Genomic DNA, 12,451 nt, shown 5'->3' on the forward strand with positions numbered 1-12,451 from the left:
TTTAGCCGGGCATGTCCAAGCTAGGTGGAATATTCAGCACTGGGGTCAAATGACTGACGCTGTCTGCCGATTACCGAGTAGAGGCGCCAGGGTCGGATAGAATCCACTCGAGACACCTACGAGTATGCGGCAATCCTTGGCAGTGACAGTTCCTTGCCAGCAGGGCTTATGCAACTCGCTATAGACAGGGTGTACTGTAACCTGCGGCAACCAGTCGTCATTGATAGGGCGAGTGTCGTGTAGTAACCCACGGAGCAGTCACTTGCAATGATCCTCTTGGATCAAGATAAAACTAAGTGTTTCAGACCTGGCAGTTGTTGGCAATGGCTACGGAATAGGGCCCCAGGTCGAACTGTTTACCTGACAGGATACTTACTACCTTTATACGCGCAATGTGCCACATGCTGGGCCGAGGCCATTCGTGGTTCCAGGCATCCAGGACATTGTTTAGAAGGTTTAAATATCTATGTAAACACATTCTTGTCAAATCTTGTCTCAAGCGTAAAATTGACCTGAAGTATACACGAGACATCGCGGTTTGCACTGTTTGTAAGTGATGTACATGTCTTGGCAAATGAAGTCATCGTCAGTCCCGCGAGATTGCTCGCCGAAATCAACAGCTGCAGAACGGGGGATTGTTCCCACCACAGCTGTCGTGCCGTCAAAATCGACTTTCCTAAAGAATTGTGCTGGCAATACATAGACGCCTTCATTGCCCTGCGCTTTGCCATACTGACAGATTTTTCAGTCCATGTCGTGATTCGGCAATCGCATCCTCCTGAAGCAGCGGGCTGGTAAAGAGACTGAATTCGATGACGAGCTCAAAAGCGGACAGTGTCTCGACTCGGAGGAGGCCCAACTTCTCCACTCGCTCCGCACCGGAAGATGAGTCTAGATTAGACCCCAGCGAACCTGCAAATGCTTCAGAGGAGACTGCACCACTGCTGAACTGGCCTGCTGGACAAGCCCAAACGTATGGGTCCATGAATCTCCCGAGCTCCGAGATACCCATTCGGTATCGCTCTTCACATTCGAAATTCGCAGAATATTTCTCGAGCTGGTGGAAGAAGTCAGAGAACGATGCTGCGCTACCAAATACCGCGCTTGATGCAGGGCCGCTCCGGGACGCAAGCGTTGATCAGAAAGGGAGAAGTGGGGAGAGATACCGTACGTCGGAGGCTTCAGAGAAGTTTTCAACCTTCTCTGGAGTCTTTGTGCCGACCAGCCTGAATGTACTGAGTATTCTTATGTTTCTTCGCTTCGGGTTCATTCTCGGACAGGCAGGTCTATTGGGAATGCTAGGTAGACTGTTGCTCTATACCTTCTAGGTCAGGACTATTACTGATTATATTATTCAAGGACTACTTGCGATATCATACACAATCAACCTAGTCACCACAATGTCTCTGTCGGCTATCGCAACAAATGGCACGGTCAAAGGAGGAGGAGCATACTATCTGATTTCGCGCTCGTTAGGACCAGAGTTTGGTGGCTCTATCGGCATAGTATTCTATCTGGGCTCGGTTTTGAATACAGGAATGAATGCTGTGGGCCTAATCGACTGCTTCAAACAAAACTTTGGGGCTGAGACTGGCACCTGGTACAATTTCCTCCGGGAGGGATTTTGGTGGCAGTATTTATGGGGAACCATTATTTTGCTTGTTTGCACCGGGATTTGCTTGGCCGGCAGTGCTCTCTTTGCTCGAGCAAGCAATGGCTTGCTTGTCATTCTTCTAATCGCGACACTCAGTATACCAGTATCTGCTGTTTTCATGGAACCGTTTCGGGCTCCGAAGCTGGGGGTTCATTTTACTGGCATCAGTCTCCGAACACTCATGGAAAATCTCAAACCTAGACTTACGAAGGGTGCAGACGGCAGTCAGCTTTCCACGCGGGAGACCTTTCAAGATCTTTTTGGGATTCTATTTCCTGCAACTGGTGGGATATTTGCGTAAGTATCTGTCTCAAGTCTGCTGGATATCAGGCTTATCTGGGTAGTGGTGCAAGCATGTCGGGCGACTTGAAGAACCCCAGCAGATCGATACCGAAAGGTACTCTCTACGGACTGGCTCTAACCTTTGTCCTCTACACGCTTGTGATTTTCGCAATGGCGGCTTCCTTAACAAGGGACTCTCTATACAATAATGCCAATATTGTGCAGATTGTAAGCTTCCAAATGGCCTTGTCCATCATAATCTGACATGTTTCTAGGCAAATCTCTCTGGAGCTATTGTTCTTTCGGGCGAGTTCGCAACTAGTTTCTTTTCTGCTCTGATGGGGCTGATTGGATCTGCCAAGCTGCTCCAGGCTATTGCCAAAGACAGCTTGCTTCCTGGGCTGAATCTGTTCAGCAAGGGCACGAGGAAGAAAGACGAGCCGGTCCGCGCAATTATTGTAACCTTCATCGCTGCTCAACTGACTATGCTGTTTGACATCAATCAGATCGCGTCGTTTGTCACAATGGCGTACCTCATGACATTCTTAGTGATGAACCTTGCCTGTTTTCTGCTGAAAATCGGATCTGCCCCCAACTTTCGTCCTTCCTTCCACTACTTCAATTGGCAGACGGCTGCAACCGGTACCTTGGTCTGCGGAGCGAGCATGTTTTTTGTGGATGGGGTCTACGCCACTGTGTGTTTTGCTGTCTTGATCACCCTATTTTTGCTGATCCACTATACTTCTCCTCCGAAGCCATGGGGCGATGTCAGTCAGAGCCTAATCTACCATCAAGTGCGTAAGTATTTGCTTCGTTTGAAGCAAGAGCACGTCAAATTCTGGAGGCCCCAGATTCTCCTCTTTGTGAACGATCTCGAACACGAATTCAAACTTGTCGCTTTCTGTAACTCACTGAAGAAGGGTGCGTTGTTTGTGCTTGGCCATGTTATTGTTACCGATGATTTCTCGTTCGCCGTGCCGGAAGCGCGCCGACAACAGACCACTTGGACAAAGCTAGTCGAGAGCTTGAAGGTCAAAGCTTTCGTGAACATTGCAGTATCTCCTTCAGTTGAATGGGGGGTTCGCAATATTGTTCTGAATTCTGGGCTAGGTGGAATGCGGCCTAATATCGTCATTATAGACCAGTTTCGGGAGGGTCGGTCTCTTGGCGAGCCAATCTACCACCATAACCACCATTCACATTCATTATCGCCAGACACTTCCAGATCTGAGTCGTCGAAGAAACCGACAGACTGCCGGGCCTACGTTAGGGTGTTGGAAGATCTATTGTTCCAGCTGCGTATAAATGTTGCCGTAGCCAAGGGATTTGAGGAGCTCAAGCTGCCTGGGCAACGTGGATCGGAGTCCAAAAAGTATATCGATCTTTGGCCCATCCAGATGTCTGCTGAAATAAACGCCAACAGTGAAACGAAACGAAACATTTTGACTACGAACTTCGACACATACACACTGATCCTTCAGCTGGGTTGCATTCTGAACACTGTTCCTTCGTGGAAAAAGGCATATAAGCTGAGGGTAGCTGTTTTCGTCGAGTATGAAATCGACGTTGAGGATGAGAGAAAGAGGGTTGAAACCCTCCTTGAGAAGTTACGGATTGAAGCGGAGATTTTGGTCTTCTGGCTCGCATGCGGTGATTTGAAAACATACCGCATCATAGTCAATGGAGATCCCCTTCCAGGATGTCAGGACGTCCACGAGACGGTCCACAAAGTACTAAAGGATGAAAATTGGTGGGAGGATGTTCAGCGAGGCCGAAGGAGCTCAGACGAGTCGTTAACTTTTGGTTTGATGAACAGGTCTGGGAGCTCATCCCATTTAGATGTCTCGAGTCAGGAGCATCGCCAGGCACGCCATCCACTAGCGGGCGGGGTGCGGAAGTTGATACAGTCTTCCAAGCGCAGGCGATCTATTTCCAGCTTCAGAGGCATCGGGGGTGTTAATTTAGGCATGCAAACACACCGATTGCTAGATGCCTTCGTTGATGATGACAGTAGTCCAAGCGACACTAGCGATAGCAGCATTGACACTGAGGAAGACGTGAGCGATGAAGAGACAACGAGTATACACGGGACTACAACCTCACAGGGAGTGGATAAGCCTTCAGCTTCGAACCCAGGGACTCTAATAGGGCAGGGACACAACATTCCGGCCATTGTCGAACCAAGCAAGGCGGAGGCTTCTCAATCTCCGGGAAGTCGGCCACCTTTGAGTCGTTCGGCCTCAAGCAATAGATTCAGCTCCTCACCAATACCTGAAGCTCAGGTCAATACAGATGAAGGCGCCGGGCCAAGTATCATGTTCGCCACAAACATGTCGCCTCCTCGATCGTCCCAGAGAGCCGTCCAGTCCATCTACAAACGTCGTTCCCCTTCAGAGGTATCGTCAGATAAGGCAAGCGCCTCCGGATACCCACAGCAAGCTTCGGTTGCGCTGTCATTCAACGAGCTCCCAAGTCGTGCGCAACATCTGATTTTAAATGAGTTGATTGCTAAACACAGCGGAGATACCGCTGTTGTTTTTACGACTCTGCCATCGCCACTCGAGGGCACCGCAGAAAGCGAAGCCGCTAGTCAGTCGTATCTGAGTGACCTGAGTGTTTTGTGGCAAGGCTTACCACCCACCTTGCTGGTCCACAGCAACAGCATGACCGTGACGCTTAACCTCTAACGAGCTATGACAATGCGTAGAAAAGATGGTGGTGAATACGAGCGGATGGGTTCAATACTTTGCCCCTGGGGTTGCACGCTACAGTACGAATGGAAGAACACTTATCGAGCTATCATATATTAGTATATAACCGCATCCTCTTCGCCTTCGGTTTTGACATTGGTGGGCATGGATGTTGACATCGGAGAATACATTGTAGCTTCAGTCCCGTGACATTGCTTATTCTGAACTCAGACCAGGTTTTCTTCTGGTTTTTTGTGGCCGTGAGAGCTCTTACTCAAAGTCAAGGACCAGTCATAGCGCAGACAGCTGCTTGCTGGTCTCACATGCCCCTCCCTCAGGATCTCGGAACAGGTGAGAGGGTGTGATAGGCAAACGCCGGGGTATCAGACACCCAAGGATCGCCACCAGACTGGGGAGGTGATCAGCAGCTCACCAATGAGCGCGGAGTGTGGCTGGAAAAATGTTAGCAAAATGGCCACGCACGGCGGTCAAGCGGATTCTTTAATCAGGCCGCCCTAGTCTCTTTGGCTGCCCGCGCTCTGTCACCAAGAACCGGCGTCTGTTAGCGCGGTGAACAAATCATGGACTGCCTCCACGGCGTTCGGCATATGGCCACGCACTTTACCAGTCGAGGTTGGATGTTGACCCTTGAGAGGGATCTTGAGTTCCTGAAGTCTCTGATCTTTAGTCAATATTCATATTAGACTCGGATGTAGAATTGACGAGTTACTATACTGTATTCGGTAGAATCCCATTGCTGATGGCAAACAAGCATGCAGTCCATGAAAGTAGACTACTGTAAGCCGTCGTCGAGGTCACGTTGTCTCGTGCAGCAGCAGTCGCCCATCGAGTCTCAGGAATCCTCCACCAACCGCCCGGATACATATCACCAGAATTAACCAACAACAGAAGACTGTTGGCAGGCAAAACCAAGAAGATTTTGGGAAACCAATTTAGCCCAGCATCTCCTTATTAATATTGGAGCCCGTTCTTCCTGGGTCAGGTCAAACCGAACCAACCCGGACAGGGCGCAATATCGTAATCTTCCATTCCGACCCCTCTCTGGCCGCCGTTCGGTGTTCCTCACTCCACTTACAGTTCGCTGCTCGTCTTTGATTCGACTCATATTATTCTGATTCTCACTCTTACTGCTTTCTCTCGTGGACGGTGGATAACCAAGTCTGAAACGTTCAAACATTCGTTTCCCTTCAGACTCTTTTCCCACCAAACTCCAACCTTCCCGAGAGCCTCCCTCCCCGAGTCCGCCCTTTTCTCGCCAGTCACCAATGTCGTTCTAGGCGATACCGCTCCCTCTGTCGTGTCAATAACGCGGATTCCCGCCAGGTACGGCCTCTCGTCCTTTCTTTTTGATTTGCTTCTTGGTCCCTCTCACCACGTTCGTCTCCCTTGCCGCCGCTTTAACCCTTCTCGTCTCTCCTTCCCCCGAACTTCAATAGTCCAACTCTCCGGCTTCCTCCCCTCGTCTCCATCTCCAACCATTCGCCCCCAGCTTTCCCTTGCCTCTATTGTTTTTTCATCCGTCCAAGCCTCGCATCACTTTTTATTATTTTTTTTCTTTTCTCCTATCTTCTTAATAGGAACTTGAAGGTTTATTACTTCTTTGTTTGCCGTTTCATACTTTTCGTCTCCGTCTTATTAGACTTTCTTCACCCCCTGTTCTAGCTCCGAGTGGCCTCCCTCCCCCAAAACCTTGGTTTCGTCGGTCATCACACGGACCATTTCATTTCTACGCGTTGCAACCTCTTCGCTGGGATCTTCTACCTTGACATGTCCGATTTTTGACTGAGTATCCCAGGGCAAAATGGCTTGCGCGGACGAGACCCTGACGGCCGCTGCTGCCATCATTCAAAATCTCGTCAGAGAAGCCCCTTCATCCGGTTCTCCTTCGTTCGAATTCAACTTCTCCCCACAATCCACAAATGGCGTCGACTCTCTTCCCAAATTACCAGGCGAGCCTAGCTTAGCGAAGGTCAGGTTCGAAAATGAGTTAGAGGCTTTGGTCCGTCGGATTCATCGAATGGAGGTGCAGTCTGTCAGTTGCTTTGCTAATGGCCCTATCCTGGTTCTACTTATGCTGACTTTCCTTTTTACCTAGCAACAAAATCACACGCAACACGCCGAGCACACGCAACATCTTCATAAACGGAGAAAGTCTTCCAAAGGTACAGAACCTGAGATTCTCGATGAAAGCGATGGAGCGGCAAGTGATGAAGATGAGGAAGAAGGAGCTACGACTCTGGTACGGGAAGAAGATATCAGCTACCTGCGAAATTACGTCCAGAAACAAGCGGAGGAAATAAGTTTTCAGAAGAATATTATAACCCAGGTCCGTGAAGAGCTACAATTGCAGGAAGTGCAAACAAGACGGGCTCTCACCAAGGTCGAAAATGAGGATGTGGTTTTACTGGAGCGAGAGCTGCGCAAGCATCAGCAGGCGAACGAAGCCTTCCAGAAGGCCTTACGAGAAATTGGGGGTATCATTACACAGGTTGCTAATGGTGACCTGTCGATGAAAGTCCAAATTCATCCACTGGAAATGGATCCTGAAATTGCCACTTTCAAGCGGACAATTAACACTATGATGGACCAGCTTCAAGTTTTCGGTAGTGAGGTGTCCCGCGTCGCTCGTGAGGTCGGGACAGAAGGTATACTTGGCGGACAGGCTCAAATCACTGGGGTCCATGGTATCTGGAAAGAGCTGACGGAGAATGTCAACATTATGGCCAAGAATTTGACGGATCAAGTGCGTGAAATCGCCGTAGTGACGACGGCTGTTGCACATGGTGATCTCAGCCAGAAGATCGAAAGCCGGGCACAGGGTGAAATTCTCGAGCTCCAACAAACGATCAATACCATGGTGGATCAACTCCGGACCTTTGCTACAGAGGTGACTCGCGTCGCCCGTGATGTCGGTACGGAAGGTGTTCTCGGCGGTCAGGCGCAGATTGAAGGCGTCCAAGGCATGTGGAATGAACTTACGGTGAATGTGAACGCCATGGCGAATAATTTGACGACACAAGTGCGCGATATTGCGACTGTTACCAAGGCCGTCGCTAAGGGTGACCTTACCCAGAAGGTGCAGGCTAACTGCAAAGGGGAAATAGCGGAGCTCAAGAACATCATCAATTCCATGGTTGACCAACTTCGACAATTCGCGCAGGAGGTTACCAAGATTGCGAAGGAGGTCGGCACAGACGGTGTACTCGGTGGTCAAGCTACTGTAAATGATGTGGAAGGCACATGGAAAGATCTGACCGAAAACGTTAACCGCATGGCCAACAACTTGACTACTCAAGTCAGGGAGATTGCTGACGTTACTACTGCTGTCGCAAAGGGAGATCTCAGCAAGAAAGTCACCGCCAATGTCCAGGGCGAAATACTAGATCTCAAAAGCACGATCAACGGCATGGTGGACCGACTAAATACATTTGCTTTTGAAGTCAGCAAAGTCGCCAGGGAGGTTGGAACCGATGGTACGCTAGGTGGCCAAGCCAAGGTCGACAATGTGGAAGGAAAATGGAAAGATCTCACCGATAATGTCAACACCATGGCGCAGAACCTTACCTCCCAGGTCCGAAGTATATCCGATGTCACACAAGCTATTGCCAAGGGTGACCTGAGCAAGAAGATTGAAGTTCACGCCCAGGGAGAGATTCTAACCCTCAAAGTCACGATCAATCACATGGTGGACCGTTTGGCGAAATTCGCAACTGAACTGAAGAAGGTCGCCCGCGATGTCGGTGTTGATGGCAAAATGGGCGGCCAAGCTAACGTGGAGGGAATCGCGGGGACGTGGAAGGAGATCACGGAGGATGTCAACACCATGGCTGAAAATCTTACGTCCCAGGTGCGAGCGTTTGGCGAGATTACAGATGCTGCAACGGACGGGGATTTTACCAAGCTGATCACAGTTAACGCTTCTGGTGAGATGGACGAGCTGAAGCGCAAGATCAACAAAATGGTTTCGAACTTGCGGGATAGTATTCAACGAAACACGGCCGCCAGGGAAGCAGCCGAATTGGCTAACCGTACCAAGTCCGAGTTTCTGGCAAACATGAGTCACGAAATCAGAACGCCTATGAATGGTATTATTGGCATGACCCAGCTGACTTTGGACACCGACGACCTGAAACCGTACACGCGAGAGATGTTGAATGTCGTGCACAATCTTGCAAACAGTCTATTGACCATTATTGACGACATACTCGATATTTCGAAGATCGAAGCGAACCGTATGGTGATTGAAAGCATCCCCTTCACAGTCCGCGGTACTGTGTTCAACGCCCTGAAGACATTAGCAGTCAAAGCGAACGAGAAGTTCCTGAGTCTGACATATCAAGTCGACAACACAGTTCCCGACTATGTTATTGGCGATCCTTTCCGTCTACGACAGATTATCCTTAACTTGGTTGGTAACGCGATCAAGTTCACTGAGCATGGTGAAGTCAAGCTCACGATATGCAAATCTGACCGCGAGCAATGTGCAGCCAATGAATATGCTTTTGAATTCTCCGTCTCAGATACCGGTATCGGAATTGAGGAAGACAAACTTGATTTGATTTTCGATACTTTCCAACAGGCAGATGGATCGACCACGCGACGGTTCGGTGGAACAGGTCTCGGTCTTTCCATCTCGAAACGCCTAGTCAATCTGATGGGCGGTGATGTTTGGGTCACCTCCGAATATGGTCACGGGAGTACATTTCACTTCACCTGCGTTGTGAAACTGGCCGACCAGTCACTGAATGTGATTGCCTCACAAATCCTGCCTTACAAGAACCACCGTGTCCTCTTCATAGACAAGGGAGAGAACGGGCCCGAAGCGGAGAACGTTCTGAAGATGCTCAAAAAGCTGGACTTGGAACCGTTGGTCGTGCGTAATGAGGATCATGTGCCGCCACCGGAGATCCAAGATCCTTCCGGCAAGGAGTCCGGTCATGCCTACGATGTAATAATCGTGGATTCCGTAAACACGGCCCGAATGCTTCGGACGTACGATGACTTTAAATACGTCCCCATTGTGCTGGTCTGTCCACTGGTCTGCGTTAGTTTGAAGTCGGCTCTGGATCTCGGAATCAGTTCGTACATGACGACACCATGCGAGCCGATTGATCTGGGCAATGGCATGTTACCTGCGCTCGAGGGTCGCTCCACGCCCATAACTACCGACCACTCGCGCTCTTTCGACATTCTTTTGGCTGAGGACAACGACGTTAATCAGAAATTGGCCGTGAAGATCCTTGAGAAGCACAACCACAACGTCTCGGTGGTTGGCAACGGTCTCGAAGCCGTTGAAGCCGTTAAACAGCGCCGCTACGATGTCATTCTGATGGACGTCCAGATGCCGGTTATGGGTGGGTTCGAAGCCACTGGCAAGATCCGCGAATACGAACGAGACAGTGGTCTGAGCAGAACACCCATTATCGCACTTACAGCCCACGCCATGTTGGGTGACCGCGAGAAGTGTATACAGGCACAGATGGACGAGTACTTATCCAAGCCATTGAAGCAGAATCAGATGATGCAAACCATCCTGAAATGCGCTACGCTAGGTGGGTCTCTTCTGGAAAAGAGCAAGGAGTCCCGCATTTCAAGCAGTGGCGAGATGCATCACGTCCATACGGGTCCGGACGGCAAGTCGCAACGCCCGGGAATGGAAGGCCGATTGATCACCTCGTCGAGCGCCACCAGCCGCACGCTCGCTAGCACGAGTGCCGAGCGAACCGAGCAGCTCTCCATAGATCGGGTAAGACCATGATACCCTGTATACAGTCTATAGTCTCCACAAGCTGACCGGTTGAGCAGGCGCTACTGCGGTCTAATAGTTCATGAGAAGACGGGGCTTCCAAACATCCTTTTGCGTTCTGCTCTGCTTGATCTTCACGAGTCCTTTCGTTCAGATCTTATATACCCATCCTGTTTTCTTTACTCATGTAAGAACTTTTGTTTTCCGGGGATTGTGATCTTCTATCGGTCCAGTCATCTCATACCTCCGCTTCCACCTTTATCATCCAACCTTGACCTCCTCTCCGCACTACTGGTCACACCTCCCTTCAAATTCCTCGATTTTGCATATTGTGGTCGCTGGGCCGTGCTCCTGCGGGTATCGCGGCCTCTTCTGCTCTCTCTTGACCTATTCCATAGTATATTATGTTTGGTGACTCCGGCAGTTCTACACTCAGTCTCGGGTGACAGTACATGGTGTTTGGGCGCATTGAAACCTCGGCGAAGGGCATGGAAGGGACCTTAAGAATTTTCATGAATTTCGATGTTCGATTGAATCTTTGAACCCTGTTACGGACAAGTCAGTCAGAGACATGAGACCGAGTCTGCGCATTGCTTTCTTTCCCTGAGATATGATTATTGAAGCAATATCATTGTCATATCTACTGATGCGAACTATCTCTCTGGTTGAACAGCTGTCCTTGTCTGTCTCTTGCATTCTCTACTTATACTTGCTTCTATCTTTTGTCTCTATATCGGTCTACCTATTATACACTCGCTAGGGGCAACTTCATTTGCATTTGAGTCCTATCTCTATTGTATCTTGTATCTAATCCGCTGGTCCTTTGCTCGGGCTGGGTTCTCGAATACATATTCTTGGCTTGGGAAGGGCAATTGGAAATATCCCAATCTTCTAGAGTACGTGCTACATTAACAAGTACTCGACTGTACCGAACTCTCGACACGTGGATCAATCTAGACGTAGCTCCTAAATGATACGCAAGAGCAGGAACGAGTGGTGATTTTGACAATATTATCATGTTGATCGATATTCGTACGGGGTGGATTCCACTGGAGTAACGAGCATTAGATTATGTTCACAAACTAATATGGGGTAGACTGCTATAATGAGAGAATTCGTTTTTTTGCTGTATTGTCGGAGCTCCCCTGGTGCCTACTTGCCTATCTGACTGCGTACATATCTTGCCCAGAGCTGTCTAGAAATTGAATTAAGTGGTTTGTGATTAGATGCTTGTGCGTATATATATATATTGTAGGGCATGGTGGCTCGGCAGATCCAACGTAACGGCGGATTGTCTGCCCTGGGCTCAGAGTTCTAATATGAACCAAATCACCACTCCTTGGTTTTGATTATACACACAAAGTAATGAATATAAATAGAGAACTGGATTGACTGCACTGGCCCTAAGCTGGTGGATCTTCACATCTACTTGCCTCTAGCAGTAGTTGCTACAGCTAGACTGCAGCTAAACAAAAACCTATATTATATGCCCACCAACCCAGATCCAAATCCAAATCCGACAAAGAAAAGACAGTAGACAATCTGACTTAAGCTCTTCACGCTTTTGGTTCCCTATCGCGTTTTCGTCGACGTAAAATCTCTCTCAGCTTTTCATTCTCCTTCTCCAACTCCATTTGCTTACAGTACACTCTGTAAGCACAAAGATCCAAAATCAACTCCAGATAGTAAATTCATTTTACCACCAACGCAATACCCTAGTATTGATGGTAGGCAGTTGGAATGAACTCGCGGATGGTGCCACCGCTGACGAGGTCGGACTAGCTGAGGAAGTTAGTGTGGCTTTTCTGGTAAGTCTCAGTGTGCTCGATTCTGTGGCGGCTCTGTTACTCCCGTAGCCGCCTCCAGCTCCGGCTGCAGCCCCGGTTCCAATGTCGCCACCATTGGTGCCTGCTACTGGCGCCTCAGTTGGCGAAGGCTGTCCCTGGCCATTGTCGTCTTCACCATCTCCATGGTCGGAATCTCCACGCTGACCGTCCTGACCGTCGTAACCAGAACCGCCATGACCTCCAGGACCCCCAGAACCGCCAGGACCTCCAG

The 12,451-nt window shown here is 49.4% G+C and overlaps 2 protein-coding genes across 2 annotated transcripts; both read left to right on the forward strand.

The window, feature by feature from the left end:
- The first annotated feature begins 633 nt into the window (after window positions 1-633).
- Window positions 634-4,989, forward strand: BDW70DRAFT_17801 (putative cation chloride cotransporter). Its single transcript, XM_073743453.1, has 4 exons — window positions 634-1,302; window positions 1,360-1,951; window positions 1,999-2,164; window positions 2,212-4,989. Exons 1-4 carry the CDS (start codon window positions 813-815, stop codon window positions 4,621-4,623), a joined length of 3,660 nt encoding a protein of 1,219 aa, XP_073598135.1. The 5' UTR covers window positions 634-812; the 3' UTR covers window positions 4,624-4,989.
- Window positions 4,990-6,448: 1,459 nt separating this feature from the next.
- tcsC (putative two-component osmosensing histidine kinase (Bos1)) lies at window positions 6,449-10,479 on the forward strand (the record flags this gene model as incomplete). Its single annotated transcript, XM_073740476.1, has 3 exons — window positions 6,449-6,679; window positions 6,743-10,393; window positions 10,453-10,479. 3 exons carry the CDS (start codon window positions 6,449-6,451, stop codon window positions 10,477-10,479), a joined length of 3,909 nt encoding a protein of 1,302 aa, XP_073598136.1.
- Window positions 10,480-12,451: the final 1,972 nt, after the last annotated feature.

Source organism: Aspergillus foveolatus (genome assembly GCF_047715535.1).
Source record: "Aspergillus foveolatus strain CBS 279.81 unplaced genomic scaffold BDW70scaffold_12, whole genome shotgun sequence".
In the NCBI taxonomy this organism is placed as follows: domain Eukaryota; kingdom Fungi; phylum Ascomycota; class Eurotiomycetes; order Eurotiales; family Aspergillaceae; genus Aspergillus; species Aspergillus foveolatus.

Excerpts from the sequence above, each read along its gene's own strand:
- BDW70DRAFT_17801 (XM_073743453.1), top strand. The coding sequence starts at position 813 with ATGACGAGCTCAAAAGCGGACAGTGTCTCGACTCGGAGGAGGCCCAAC. Across the intron at positions 1,952-1,998 it reads GCAACTGGTGGGATATTTGC|TGGTGCAAGCATGTCGGGCG; the intron begins GTAAGTATCTGT and ends TTATCTGGGTAG. Across the intron at positions 2,165-2,211 it reads ATGCCAATATTGTGCAGATT|GCAAATCTCTCTGGAGCTAT; the intron begins GTAAGCTTCCAA and ends ACATGTTTCTAG.